Consider the following 15790-nt stretch of genomic DNA (forward strand, 5'->3'; position numbering starts at 1 on the left):
GGGTAACCCAAACCACTAGGAATATATAGGGGAATAAAAGATAAAAAAGCCCTCCTGCCTGACACTGTACACATGCTGTACTGTCGCTGGAACGCCTGCCCGGGGGGGGGGGTCTGACGGACCCGTCGTTCCCTGTAGTACAGCGTGTGTACGAGCCTTTAGAATAATACCGCACAATGGTCCGACAATGGGTACTAGATTCATACCAGCTAACATGATTCACTGGGAGAAGTATGGCCAGCGCTGCGCAAACATTCTCTGTTAAACATCAGCCATTTGAAAGGCGGGTCCATGAACTAATGATATCTTGCACACGTGTGGAAAGCAGACGTTTGGGAGCCACTATAAATGGTGGTTAAGGTTAGGCGTCAGAGAGAGGGTTTGCACATTTAGTTTTTTGTTGTGTTTTTTTTGGGGGGGGGGGGGGACTTTAGGCAACAGGAAGGTGGGTTTTACGGTTAGATATGAAGAGCGTGGTTAGGCTTAGGCATTAGAGGGGGAGGGAGTGTACTGTGTGAGAATAGGGTTAGGTTTAGCTGTAGTGAAATATTGGTAACATTTACCCAGATTTTACGATCGAAAATGACCACTGTAAAATTGTAGAACATTTACTGATATTCTACTATTGGCTATTCCCTGGAGCCTTTATTTTGCGTACATTCCTAGAGCAGTCCAATCTCTCCCTGCCGTGCTGCCAGCCAGAGCTGACCGGGATAGAGCTGCTTTTTCACCACTCATCTGGATTGTATGTTTTAAGACAGAATGGGTTTATTACAACAAAAGAGACATTCTACACACATCTGTGAGCTCAGGGATATACTGTAGTTACTGTATATATGCTTGGAAGCAGTGGCATAACTACAATTCATGGGGCCCCACAGCAAAACTTTCATGGGGATGGGAACCCCCAAATGTTCACACCCCTTTCCTTGCCTCCCCTTGGTGCCCTTTACGGCTATGGGCCCATCTCACAAGGGTCATAAAACAAGCGTGGCCATCATGATCTTCACACCCGTAACAAGTGCAGCCACAAAACCACCTGATCTGAAGTATAGTCCCCTGTATCGGAGGAAGGGAAGGTTAGTAGTTGCTCCCCCCACCCCACCCACAGCTATGGGCACCCTGCAGGGCCTGCTCCCCTCTAGTTACCCCCCTGCTTGGAAGACATTTGTGAGTGTGTAGAGGGAAACACATTCATGCTCCTCACTGCTTTTATTCTAGTGGCACTGTGCACCACAAAACACCATACTGGTACTTCACAATGAGCAATTGTTTATTGTATTTATAAAGCGCCAACATATTACGCATCGCTGGACATTAGTAAAGGTTACAGACAATATTTAGGGCTGACATACAGCAATAAGACAATACAGAAATACATGCAAACCAGATCACGCAGCACAGTATGAGTACAAGGTAATGCACAGTCAGTCTCTGGATGGAGCATGGAGATTAGGCAAGTCGAGTTCACTCAGATCCATAGGATGAGTGTACGGTAATGGAGGTGCGTGATCAGGTAGGAGACACAAGGAGGAGGAAGGGGTAGGGAACCTGTAGCTCGGGAGCCTGATATGGCTCTTTTGATGGCTACATCTGGCTCACAGACAAATCAGTAGGGGTTGATTCACTAAGCTACACTGTTAAAGCAACGCAGCTTAATGTTGCAGTGCAAGTAAAATTTTCAAAGTAGGCACACTACTGCTGTAGCATGCACTACTAACTTACTCGTATTACCCCTAAACGAACGGCTGTACCACTTGTCCCACTCTGGACCCTGTCAGGTCCAGTGATTTTGTAGGACGAGAGCCCCACACTTTGATTGGCCCAATAGGCTGCCTGTTACTTGACAGGCAGCCTATTGGGCCGAAGTGTGGGGATCTCGTCCTACAAAGTCAATCAACCCCCAAGTGAGCTAGCTAATAGTACAAGCTGTTAGTCGGTATTTCTCCTGTCTGGCTGCTGATGTTGCTGAAACCCAAGAGAAGCTGAAGACGTGTCTGACACTTCCCCCGCCCAAAGGATCAACTGTATACAACATGGCAACAGGGACGTGAGCCCTACCATCCCAGTTTGAAACATATTGTATGGCTTTCATGGAATTACATTTTAAAATATGTGGCGTTTATGGGTCTCTCAGCCAAAAAGGTTCCTGATCCCTGGCTTAGCTGGACATTTTTAACTGGGCCGATACACTTTTGCATTCCACCTTACAAGAACCTAAACCTCAATACAAAGAGCTAAACAAGGAGTGCACAACATAGTTTGACAATGTTACAATGTAGGGGTAGATGCTATTTACTTACACTGGGATCTCGGTCTGGTGATCCCCTGTTGGGAGAGAAGAAGGAAGCTGGTGAGACAGAGATCACAGTTCCCAGAACAAGAAGCAGAAGTACAACAACAATAAATGCTTTTCAGATGGTAGCTCCCAAAACATACTGCCGAAAGCTGGAAACAAAGAGGTTATAATAACAAATAAGGAACCGTAACCTTAATAACAGTGAATACAATTTCTTATTGTTTTACAATATTAATTTATATTTAGTCAGTGTTTTCCCATTAAAAATATCTTTCCTCTCCCTGATTTACATCCGATAGTTTATCACAGATGGCACCATCTTTAGTACTAGCAGGTGAACTCTGCAGAATGTTTGTTACTGTGTAGTGTGTGTGCGTGTGTGCATATGTGTGCATATGTGTGTGTGTGCGTGTGCGTGCGTGCGTGCGTGCGTGTGTGTGTGTGTATACACACAGTGGAGGAAATAATTATTTGACCACCTCACTGATTTTGTAAGTTTGTCCAATGACAAAGAAATGAAAAGTCTCAGAACAGTATCATTTCAATGGTAGGTTTATTTTAACAGTGGCAGATAGCACATCAAAAGGAAAATCGAAAAAATAACCTTAAATAAAAGATAGCAACTGATTTGCATTTCATTGAGTGAAATAAGTTTTTGAACCCCTACCAACCATTAAGAGTTCTGGCTCCCACAGAGTGGTTAGACACTTCTACTCAATTAGTCACCCTCATTAAGGACACCTGTCTTAACTAGTCAACCTGTATAAAAGACACCTGTCCACAGAATCAATCAATCAAGCAGACTCCAAACTCTCCAACATGGGAAAGACCAAAGAGCTCTCCAAGGATGTCAGAGACAAAATTGTAGACCTGCACAAGGCTGGAATGGGCTACAAAACCATTAGCAAGAAGCTGGGAGAGAAGGTGACAACTGTTGGTGCGATTGTTCGAAAATGGAAGGAGCACAAAATGACCATCAATCGACCTCGCTCTGGGGCTCCACACAAGATCTCACCTCGTGGGGTGTCAATGGTTCTGAGAAAGGTGAAAAAGCATCCTAGAACTACACGGGAGGAGTTAGCGAATGACCTCAAATTAGCAGGGACCACAGTCACCAAGAAAACCATTGGAAACACATTACACCGCAATGGATTAAAATCCCGCAGGGCTCGCAAGGTCCCCCTGCTCAAGAAGGCACATGTGCAGGCCCGTCTGAAGTTTGCCAATGAACACCTGAATGATTCTGTGAGTGACTGGGAGAAGGTGCTGTGGTCTGATGAGACCAAAATAGAGCTCTTTGGCATTAACTCAACTCGCTGTGTTTGGAGGAAGAAAAATGCTGCCTATGACCCCCAAAACACCGTCCCCATTGTCAAGCATGGGGGTGGAAACATTTTGCTTTGGGGGTCTTTTTCTGCTAAGGGCACAGGACAACTTAATCGCATTAACGGGAAAATGGACGGAGCCATGTATCGTGAAATCCTGAACGACAACCTCCTTCCCTCTGCCAGGAAACTGAAAATGGGTCGTGGATGGGTGTTCCAGCATGACAATGACCCAAAACATACAGCAAAGGCAACAAAGGAGTGGCTCAAGAAGAAGCACATTAAGGTCATGGAGTGGCCTAGTCAGTCTCCGGACCTTAATCCAATAGAAAACCTATGGAGGGAGCTCAAGCTCAGAGTTGCACAGAGACAGCCTCGAAACCTTAGGGATTTAGAGATGATCTGCAAAGAGGAGTGGACCAACATTCCTCCTAAAATGTGTGCAAACTTGGTCATCAATTACAAGAAACGTTTAACCTCTGTGCTTGCAAACAAGGGTTTTTTCCACTAAGTATTAAGTCTTTTATTGTTAGAGGGTTCAAAAACTTATTTCACTCAATGAAATGCAAATCAGTTGCTATCTTTTATTGAAGTGTGTGTGTGTGTGTTGCTATCTTTTATTGAAGTGTGTGTGTGTGTGTGTGTGTGTGTGTGTGTGTGTGTGTGTGTGTGTGTGTGTGTGTGTGTGTGTGTGTGTGTGTGTGTGTGTGTGTGTGTGTGCGCACATAATAAACAGCTTAGTATAGGCTTCAGGGTGGGGGTGAAGCTACAGTCCTGGCCAAAAGTTTTGAGACTGTCAAAAATATTAGTTTTCACAAAGTTCTGCTAAACTGCTTTTAGATCTTTGTTTCAGTTGTTTATGTGATGTACTGAAATATACTGTAATTATGAGCACTTCAGAGGTTTCAAAGGCTTTTATTGACAATTACATGAGATTTATGCAAAGAGTCAGTATTTGCAGTGTTGGCTCTTCTTTTTCAGGACCTCTGCAATTCGAGTGGGCATGCTCTCAATCAACTTCTGGGCCAAATCCTGACTGATAGCAACCCATTCTTTCATAATCACTTCTTTGAGTTTCTCAGAATTAGTTGGTTTTTGTTTGTCCTCCCGCCGCCTCTTGAGGAATGACCACAAGTTCTCAATGGGATTAAGATCTGGGGAGTTTCCAGGCCATGGACCCAATATTTCAACGTCTTGGTCCCCAAGCCACTTAGTTATCATTTTTGCCTTATGACACGGTGCTCCATTGTGGTGGAAAATGCACTGTTCTTCACCAAACTGTGGGATTGTTGGAAGAAGTTGCTGTTGGAGGCTGTTTTGGTACCTTTTTTTATTCATGGCTGTGTTTTTTTGTCAAAACTGTGAGTGAGCCCACTCCCTTGGATGAGAAGCAACCCCACACATGAATGGTGGCGTGTGTGAGCGCAACTGCACGCACGGTGAGGCGAAGACTTTAGGAAGATGGCCTGGTGTCAAGAAGGGCAGCAAAGAAGCCACTTCTCTCCCCCAAAAGAACAAACATCAGGGACAGATTGATCTTCTGCAGAAAGTATGGTGAATGGACTGCTGAGGACTGGGGCAAAGTCATATTATCCAATGAAGACCCTTTCCAATTGTTTGGGGCATCTGGAAAAAGGCATGTCAGGAGAAGAAAAGGTGAGCGCTACCATCAGTCCTGTGTCACACCAACAGTAAAGCATCCTGAGACCATTCATATGTGGGGTTGTTTCTCATCCAAGGGAGTGGGCTCACTCACAATTTTTACAAAAAACACAGCCATGAATAAAGAATGGTACCAAAACACCCTCCAACAGCAACTTCTTCCAGCAATCCAACAACAGTTTGCCTTTTTGTAAACCATAATTTGATATTTATACAGACTATGAACCTTGTGCTTTTTGTGCAGCCCTGTTGCCACAGTACCTACTGTGCGGCCCTAACTCTTTCTGATCAATGAGGACATTATCAGTATTAACTAAACTGTCCATCTTTGGAAGCATCCATATCCATCTGCACTCTTCTCTGCAGTTTTCGTCCTGCTTAGTATCATATGGGTTAAAAGGAATATTTAGTAACTTACAGATCTCATTTCTTATCAAGCTTTAAAGCAAACCTGAAGCTAAATTTAAATTAAAAACCAAAAAACAAAACAAAACATACTTACCTAAGGAGAGGGTAGGCTCTGGGTCCTATAGAGCAGTGTTCACCAAACCTGTCCTCAAGTACCACCAACGGTGCATGTTTTGTAGAAATCCACACAGGTAGTTAATCATCTCTGTTGAGACACTAATTACCTCACCTGTACATATTTGTGGTTTTCTGCAAAGCATGTACTGTTGGTGGGCCTTGAGGACAGGGTTGGGGAACTCTGCTATAGAGCCTTCCCGTTCCTCTTCTGGACCCCGCGGTCCAGCGCTGTTGCCCGTTAGCAGCAGGGCTGTGGAGTCGGTACAAAAATCTTCCAAATTCAACTTCGACTCCTCAGTTTATGAAACCACGACTCAGACTCTACCTCCAATTCCGGGTAACCAAAATGGCCCCGACTCAGACTCCTCGACTCCGACTCCTTAGTCTAATATTTAACAGGGGTGTGGATTTTGTACAAAAATCGCCCAACTCCGACTCCTCAGTTTATGAAACCACGACTCCGACCCCAAGTGCCCAAAATTGCCTCAACTCCGACTCCTCGACTCCAACTCCACAGCCCTGTTTAGCAGTCTTCAACCAATGGGTCAGAGACTGCTCTGTGCCAACACGGGAAGCTTCCGAAGTCTTCGGGAGCCCCAACGCTACCAAAGATGGGTGGCTCTGTACTGCGCCTGCATGAACGCGCTCTCTCACACACTTGTGCATGCGCAGTACGGAGCGAAATGTCTTCGAGAGCACTCGGGCTCCCGAAGCCTCCGGCAGTCTGAGCAACAAGTATAAATTCAACAGAGGGAAATACATAGCTTTTCGTCCCTAGGCTGGTGCAAAGGACAAGGTAACATGATCTGTGTATGGAGAGAAAATATTTAGAAAGGGGTTCTTTACAGTAAATGTGGAATATCTTGCCACAGGAAGTAGTTTTGTCAAGTTCTTTATCTGCATTCAAAGCGGGCTTGGATGCTTCCCTTGCATTAAAGGACATCCGTGGCTATAATTACTAGATAATTCCCTGTGGTGTTGATCCAGGGATTTTCTTCTGACTGCCATCTGGAGACGAGGAGGAACTTTTTCCCTTTTGAAGCAAATTAGCCCAAGCCTTGTAAGGGATTTTCCTCTTCTTCTGGATCAGTTGGGATATGTGAGGGTGCAGGACAGTGATGTATCAATTTTCTTTATTCTGGTTCAACTTGATAGACTGAGGTCTTATTTTTTAACCAAACTATGCAGCTATATGCAAGTGTGTAGCTATGATGAGATTCATATTTAAATAGCGCGGTCATCTTCCAAAGCACTTTATGCAGCATATAGTCTACTAGTATGCCTGCAGAGATGGACTTATATGGGGTGAATATACGCCTATTCTGTATAAAAGCTTGAGGAATTTCTCGGTATAGCTTGATATGAACTAGTGTCATCTTTATGCAATGTATGATCTCTGTGTGATTGACAAAACTACATGAAGTGGAGTACTTATCTGATGCCTGAGTATTGATGACAAAAAAAAAAAAAAAAAAAAAAAAAAAAGAGGCTACTTTTTGCATCAACATTGGATATCTTGTGATATTTATTCTATGTAGGATTGGGAGTGTACATATACATGTTTACCTTATGTCACTTCAGGTACCCTTTAACATTTCTATCCCAGCAGGGTATCTCAGGGCGTACGTATAGCGGTGTCGCTGCATCAGCTGGGCACCGGGAGAAGCCACAAATAGTAAAATATCAGTAATTGAAGTTACCGATATTTTACTATATACTGTATTTTTTGGAAAAGTGGGGGAAAAAAGTAAATGTGTCTTATAGTTCAAGGGAGTTCCTGACTTGTGAATGGCTGCCAATACGAACCTCCAACCCGCCGCAATGTCTGGGATTCCCTGTACTGTGCCCATGCAGAGGAGGAAACGGGGACAAAAGGAGGAAACGGGGACCGAAAGGGGCATAGAGGACAACACAAGGAGGACAGAGGCGGACACATAGGGGGCACAAGCGGTACAAAGGAGGCATAAGACACAAGATGCCCCTTCACCATGAATCTCCCAGGTTTAGTATACATATTTATTTCCCCTGTTTTTTGTCCTCTACACCTAGTTGCATCTTATGATCAGGATAGTCTTATAGTCCGAAAAATACGGTAGTATTCTAAACCTAACCCTCTGTTGGTGCCTAACTTTACCCCTGCCCCCACCTAATGCCTAACACCCTCTCCTCACCCTCACCTAATGCCTAACAGTGCTTCCCCAATTCCTAATCCTAACTACCAATAGTTGTAGAAGATCGGCTACATTCATAAAATGTATTGCTGCATCGGGCACCCAAATCACTGCTTGGGCACCCGATAGCTGAAATTTAACACAGGTATCTATTAGGTGCCTCATGATTGAGATGGACCTCCTGCGCATCTCAGGACCTTATTCTAAATATTTCATACTCCTCTCCTTTTCCCATCTTCACTTTTCTTTTTCTTTACTATGCACTTTTACTTTCACTTTTTAGATCAATTTATATGCAAGACAATTTATAAGCATGTTGCAAGATTACAACTATAAAGGAACCCATTTGTACTGGTTGAACTCGATGGACGTATGTCTTTTTTCAGCCAAAATAACTATGTAACTATTGTGATAGACAGATGGAGGCTTCCATATTTATTTCCTTTTAAAAAGCACAAGTTGCCTGGCAGTCCTGCTGATCATTCTGGCTTCACAAGTGTCTGAATCATGCACCTGAAAATAAGTCACGTGATCTGCATGCTTGTTCGGGGGTCTATGGCTAAACGTATTAGAGGCAGAGGGTCAGCTGGACAGCCAATGTGCACTGTTTAAAAATGAAAAATAGGTTAACCTCCTTATCCCTATCAGCTCGAGTTCTCTTCAAAGTATGCATAGTGCCATTTCACATATCCTCAACAAATTCCAGCTCTATGGTCACTCACCCAATCCCACAGTCAGCCACACCCCCAGGTACAGCCTTAAAGGACAACTGAAGTTAGAAGAACATGGAGGCTGCCATATTTACTTCCTTTTACACAATCCAAGTTGCCTGGCAGCCCTGCTGATCCATTTAGCGCAGTAGTGTCCGAATAACACCAGAAACAAGCATGCAGCCAATCTGTCAGATCTGACAATAATGTCAGAAACCCCTAATCTGCAGCATGTTCAGGGTCTACAGGTCCTTCTAAAAAAATTAGCATATTGTGATAAAGTTCATTATTTTATGTAATGTACTGATAAACATTAGACTTTCATATATTTTAGATTCATTACACACAACTGAAGTAGTTCAAGCCTTTTATTGTTTTAATATTGATGATTTTGGCATACAGCTCATGAAAACCCCAAATTCCTATCTCAAAAAATTAGCATATCATGAAAAGGTTCTCTAAACGAGCTATTAACCTAATCATCTGAATCAACTAATTAACCCTAAACACCTGCAAAAGATTCCTGAGGCTTTTAAAAACTCCCAGCCTGGTTCATTACTCAAAACCGCAATCATGGGTAAGACTGCCGACCTGACTGCTGTCCAGAAGGCCATCATTGACACCCTCAAGCAAGAGGGTAAGACACAAAGAAATTTCTGAACAAATAGGTTGTTCCCAAAGTGCTGTATCAAGGCACCTCAGTGGGAAGTCTGTGGGAAGGAAAAAGTGTAGCAGAAAAAGCTGCACGAGAAGAGGTGACCGGAGCCTGAGGAAGATTGTGGAGAAGGACCGATTCCAGACCTTGGGGGACCTGCGGAAGCAGTGGACTGAGTCTCGAGTAGAAACATCCAGAGCCACCGTGTACAGGCATGTGCAGGAAATGGGCTACAGGTGTCGCATTCCCCAGGTCAAGCCACTTTTGAACCAGAAACAGCGGCAGAAGCGCCTGACCTGGGCTACAGAGGAGCAGCACTGGACTGTTTCTCAGTGGTCCAAAGTACTTTTTCGGATTAAAGCAACTTTTGCATGTCATTCGGAAATCAAGGTGCCAGAGTCTGGAGGAAGACTGGGGAGAGGGAAATAGCAAAATGCCTGAAGTCCAGTGTCAAGTAACCACAGTCAGTGATGGTCCGGGGTGCCATGTCAGATGCTGGTGTTGGTCCACTGTGTTTTATCAAGGGCAGGGTCAATACAGCTAGCCATCAGGAGATTTTGGAGCACTTCATGCTTCCATCTGCTGAAAAGCTTTATGGAGATGAAGATTTCATTTTTCAGCACGACCTGGCACCTGCTCACAGTGCCAAAACCACTGGTAAATGGTTTACTGGCCATGGTATTACTGTGCTCAATTGGCCTGCCAACTCTCCTGACCTGAACCCCATAGAGAATCTGTGGGATATTGTGAAGAGAAAGTTGAGAGACGCAAGACCAAACACTCTGGATGAGCTTAAGGCCGCTATCGAAGCATCCTGGGCCTCCATAACACCTAAACCGTGCCACAGGCTGATTGCCTCCATGCCACGCCGCATTGAAGCAATTTCTGCATTTCTGCAAAAGGATTCCCGACCAAGTATTAAGTGCATAACTGAACATAATTATTTGAAGGTTGACTTTTTTTTGTTTTAAAAACACTTTTCTTTTATTGGTCGGATGAAATATGCTAATTTTTTGAGATAGGAATTTTGGGTTTTCATGAGCTGTATGCCAAAATCATCAATATTAAAACAATAAAAGGCCTGAACTATTTCAGTTGTGTGTAATGAATCTAAAATATATGAAAGTCTAATGTTTATCAGTACATTACAGAAAATAATGAACTTTATCACAATATGCTAATTTTTTTAGAAGGACCTGTATGGCTAAATGTATGAGAGGCAGAGATCAGAAGGATATCCAAGCAACTGGTATTGCTTAAAAGAAAATAAGTATGGCAGCCTTCATATCCCTCTCGCTTCAGTTGTCCTTCAAAGCCACAATTGGCTGTTAGCTGGGTGGCATGAGTTCAGGTGGCAGGCCAATTACGGTACTCTCTTCCATCTGGGTAACAGAAGTGTCACTGGGAGTGAATATGCAGTTGTGGGTCACGGAGGACATAAAACTCAATACATTGTGCATCTTTTTATTTGTGTTGTACCTTTTTTGTATGGATGTTAAAAACGGAGCCTATACTGGGATTTAATGCTGGGAGCACACGATGCAATTTCTCGTCCGATCGGCGGGAATCGGGCGCTTATTTCTGACCAGGGATGATCAAAGAGATGCAAATTCTGCCGAGTTGATGCAAATTTTTATGCAAATATATGCAGCTTGAAGAGCAACCAATCAATGTAAACCTGGGCTTACATAAAAATTTGCATGCATTTGAATCAACTAAGAAAAATTTGCATCTGTTAGATCATCACTATTTCTGACATGTCCAGTCTGTTTTCGATCGAGAAAGGGATACATTTTGCGAAGTTATTATTGGAAAATGAATCCCTTTATTGACCGGGAACAATTCGGACATGTACACACGATACAACTTCCTGTCCAATCACCCATCGGTCGGACGGGAAATTGCATCATGTGTTTCCAGCATTAGATCAATGATCTCGAGGGATCAGGAAAGGTGAGAAAACACACTTACGTGGAATCAGTGTCTTTTTCTTTCTTCCGTATACCAAACGCTTTCCTTGTACGTTTTTTCAGTCCTGCGGGCGACAAGAGAAGCAAACATTCATCTTTTGATCTAAAAGTGGATGCTTTCAGAAGAAGCAGTGAGGGGATGAAGAGAAGGACAACATCACAATGAAATGGCTGCGCAGTGTGAAGTTCCCTGGTTTTGGGGCAGCATGAAACGCGTACAAGTTCCCCAGGCTAGACCCCAGGGAATTGTGGGAGACGGTGCTCAGCTGTTCAGCTGTGGGAGGAAAATCTACTCTGTAGTCCCAGAAGAGACACATTAAACTACCACCGAATAGCAATATTTTCCTTCCTTCATTACATGTTCCATTTTTAAGCATTCAAATTGCCGCCACCCTTAAACAGCTGAGGCCATACAACAACTCACTTATAAGTACAGTATAAATCTTACCTATACCAAGCATACTTCAGAACACAGCTGTACTACCGTAAGTGGTAAAACACTAAGGTTTTTCCATTTTGTTTTAAAAGACAGAAAAAATAAACAGTACAATTTTAAAATCTATGTGCAGGCTTATAGTGGACCTGAACTCAGAACTTCCTCTCTGCTCTAAAAGATAAGCAACAGCTTAATAACCTTTAAAGAAAAACAAACATTTCTTTTGTTACAGCTGATACAAACCCTGTAATACATCTGCAATGCGTGTACTTCCAGCTTTCATGGAAGCAGACATTGATAACATCCTGTGTTTACCAATAAGCTGCTCTGTTGTGTCAGAGGAGATTCCTGAGCTGACACAGCTGAAGAGATCAAATTACAGTGGTGATTAGTCACAGAGGAGGGGGAATTGGACATCAGAATAAGAATCTTTATTATCGCCAAGCACGACTGGATTGTGCCTGGAATTGGTCTTGGCACGTTACAGGGTACTCATACAGGATATAGATACAGGTACAGGACAAGTCAAGCAGTCAGAACATAGTTACAACACAACACAAAAAGTTACAACACAAACAGAAAAATTCAGCTTGAGCTAAGGCGCCGTCTATTCACATGCAGAGTGCCTCAGTGCAGACATGGTGTTGTGGTGTGGGGATGGGCAGTTGCGTGGAAAGAGTTCAGGAGGTTGACAGCCGAGGGAAAGAAACTGTTTTTATGCCTTGAGGTCTTGGTGAAGATGGACAGGAACCGGAGCCTCCGGTTCGAGGGTAGCTGACTAAAGAAGCGGTAGCCTGGGTGTGAGGGATCGTTGGTGATCTTTAATGCTCTGGAGTACAGCCTGGAATGGTAAAGGAGGTCCAGTGAGGGAAGGGATCTCCCGATGATCCTCTCCGCTGATCTGATGACCCTCTGCAGTGAGGGTGCATTTCTCGGTTTTCATTCTGTCTTGTGCAAGAGCAGGTTCAGGTCCACTTTAAATAAACAGTAAATTAAAGTGTACCTGAGAGGAGTTAAAATAAGAAAATTAGACATACCCGGGGCTTCCTCCGGCCCCCTTTAGGCCGATTGGTCTCTCGCTGTCTTCTTCCACCACCTGAATACTCCGCTATGGGTCCCGGTAATTCAGTCAGTCAGTCAGAGTCAGCCAGCCAGCCACGCGTGCTCCCATCTCTCCCAGCAACGAGAGCTTGATAGGGGCAAGCAGAAAGCTGGGCTGCACATGTGTACTACGCCCCAACTGGCTGAATCACTGGGACCCACAGCGGAGTATCCAGGCAGCGGCGGAGGACGGTAAGGGACCAATCAGCCTTAAGGGGGCTGGAGGAAGCCCAAAGGATACATTTCTTCTTTTAACAAATCTCAGGTTTCCTTTAACACTAAGCTGTGTTAAAAGGGGGGATGGGGGATGGGGGTCAGAAGTGATGTCAGTTTTAGCATCACAAAAACCAGTAATGATGGAAACCTGTATAAATATTTTCTTTTTTCATATCACATTTCTCTTAAATCTGACAGTGAACGCTAAGAACAACAAGATAGGTAAGATAAACAAATCATTTCTCACTGAATGATTTATTTGATATTTTTCAGTTAATATGGAGGAGTTAATATCGTCCCACTTTAACATTTGGCTTCCCCGCACCCGTAGCTACAGTGCTGCGTCTGGTCACCCTGGTGCGCTATAGTGACACATCAGTGAAAGCAGCATTACACCGCTGGGCAGTAATGCATTAAACACGATCCATTACTGTGCAGAGGAAAAGCACACATGATCTCTTCATTAATATTTCAGCTGATGTCATTAACCAGGACGGCTTCTCCATGCTCCAGAGAGGGGAGATCTGTGAAGCCAGGTCGATCCATGCAACCCGTAACTAAATGCACTTTAATACACAGATCGGAAGGGTTGGAAGCAACTTACATAAAGCTCCTGGAAAAATTGTATTTTAGTTTTTAGTATATTATGTAGTTTGGGCTTATGTAGTTGGTCAATCCTAGGTTAAAGTTCCTCTTAAATAAGACCCCTTTTCCACAGTTAGTCAGGCAGTTCAGCACCCTCGATGCCTTTCAGCTGCAATTTAAAGCAGCCAAATAGTAGCCTTAATGACACCATGCATGTCATCGCTTGATGTCAGCCAGCAGCATAAGGCCCGGTTCACATTAGCGTTCCCTGTCCGGATTTTCCTGATCTGATCCGGACCGCATACTGTACAAGCGGAACGTACGTTCCGCATAGCAATGCAAAGTCTATGCGGACGTTCACACGTGTCCGTTCCGTACAGTACGGAGCCAGACCGGATCCGGACACTTTTCCAACATGCGCTATTTTTTGGGTCTGGATCTCCGGCCCACGCACCCGGATCGGAGCCGGACCGGAGCCTGACAGCACCATCCGGAACACAGAAACCAATGGGGAACGGAAGGCACAGAACACACTGCCTACAAAAACCTGACGTTCTACCCCACTTCCTATGCGTATCCAAGCGGCCATTTCGGATGGGGACACATGGGCCAAGCATGTCTGGAGTGGAGCAGCAGTGACAGACATGCCGGAGCTGTTTGGCAGAATGTCGGAGGTGGAGGTGAGGCCTACAGCGGAGGAACTTGATTCTACAGGTGCACCAGGTGCACCTTCTGCTGACCCCAACAATTTTTTATTTAAATTTCACTATTTTTTGCCCACGGATCCGGATGGCAGCCCGATGCATGCCTGATACAAACGGACCGGATCCGGATCGGAACCGTATGGTTCTGATCAGGATCAGGTCCTGATCCGATCCGTTTACTTGCCAAAATGCAAGTGTGAATGGGGCCTAAAAGAAAAGGGCTGCAGCCCTCCTCAGATGTGAGTCCATTGAGTCCATGGCGGGGGGGAGGGGGGGGGGGCTTTCCAATGCCCATGCTGAGCACTACCAAGTGCCCAGCTGGTGAATGGGAAACAGCTAACAGCTGTGAATCAACCACCTTCAGCTTCCCATGGAAGAGGGGCCATAGGTCATAGTCCCCAACCGTCCCGTTTTCGTCTGGATTCTCCCGATTTGGGGGGGCTCTCCCGCTATCCCGGTAAGAGCCCCCCAAGTCCCAAGCGGCTGTCAGTATTGACAGCCGCCCTTAGCAGGAGGAGAGCAGCGCAGTGGAGGGAAAGCGGTGGGCACCGGCGGAGAAGGGCGCCATCTCCCCCCCTTCTCTCACCTTAGGATGCTCTCCCTCCCTCGCTCTCTCCTCCGATCAGTGTGTGCGGCAGCGTTTGGCAGCGGGCGGGACTTACCTTCCGTGTCGCTCCATGTGCCGGCCGGAAGTTCTGGTGCAGCAGCCGCTGCTCTGGTCTGGATCAGACCAGAGTAGTGGCAAATCATCCCGCGCCGGCGACGAGACCAGACGGAGGACACGGAAGGTAAGTTCCGCCCCTCTGCCAGCCACCGCACTTCATTCTGGAGGGGACAGCGAGAGCACCCTAAGGTGAGGGAAGGGGGGGGAGATGGCCCCCCTTCTCCACCGCTCTCCTTCCCTCGCTCTCTCCTCCTGGGGGGGGGGGGGGACGGCACATATACACCTGGCTACAATATACTGGGGCACATATACACCTGGCTACAATATACTGGGGCACATATACACATGGCTACAATTTACTGGGGCACATATACACCTGGCTACAATATACTGGGGCACATATACACCTGGCTACAATATACTGGGGCACATATACACCTGACTACAATATACTGGGGCACATATACACCTGGCTACAATATACTGGGGCACATATACCTCTGGCTACATATACTGGGCACATATACCCCTGCCTACATATACTGGGCACATATACCCCTGGCTACATATACTGGGCACATATACCCCTGCCTACATATACTGGGGACGTATACCTCTGGCTACATATACTGGGCACATATAACTCTGGCTACATATACTGGGGACAACTGGCTGTTTGTCATTATGTGCATTTACTGGTGAAAAGCTGTCTCTTATTATGTGCATTTACTGGTGAAAAGCTGTCTCTCACTATGTGCATTTACTGG

General features: G+C 45.1%; 1 protein-coding gene across 12 annotated transcripts in view; it reads right to left on the bottom strand.

The window, feature by feature from the left end:
• Positions 1-15790, bottom strand: part of SGIP1 (SH3GL interacting endocytic adaptor 1) — a 206634-nt gene that overhangs the window by 146874 nt on the left and 43970 nt on the right. For all 12 annotated transcript variants that reach the window (XM_068239286.1, XM_068239287.1, XM_068239280.1 and 9 more), the window contains exons 2-3: positions 11319-11382; positions 2304-2328 (exon numbers count right to left, since the gene is read on the bottom strand). In XM_068239286.1, coding sequence (XP_068095387.1) covers positions 2304-2328; positions 11319-11382 — 89 coding nt within the window. The remainder of the gene's footprint in view (positions 1-2303; positions 2329-11318; positions 11383-15790) is intronic.

Source organism: Hyperolius riggenbachi, chromosome 6 (genome assembly GCF_040937935.1).
Source record: "Hyperolius riggenbachi isolate aHypRig1 chromosome 6, aHypRig1.pri, whole genome shotgun sequence".
NCBI classification, from domain to species: Eukaryota; Metazoa; Chordata; class Amphibia; order Anura; family Hyperoliidae; genus Hyperolius; species Hyperolius riggenbachi.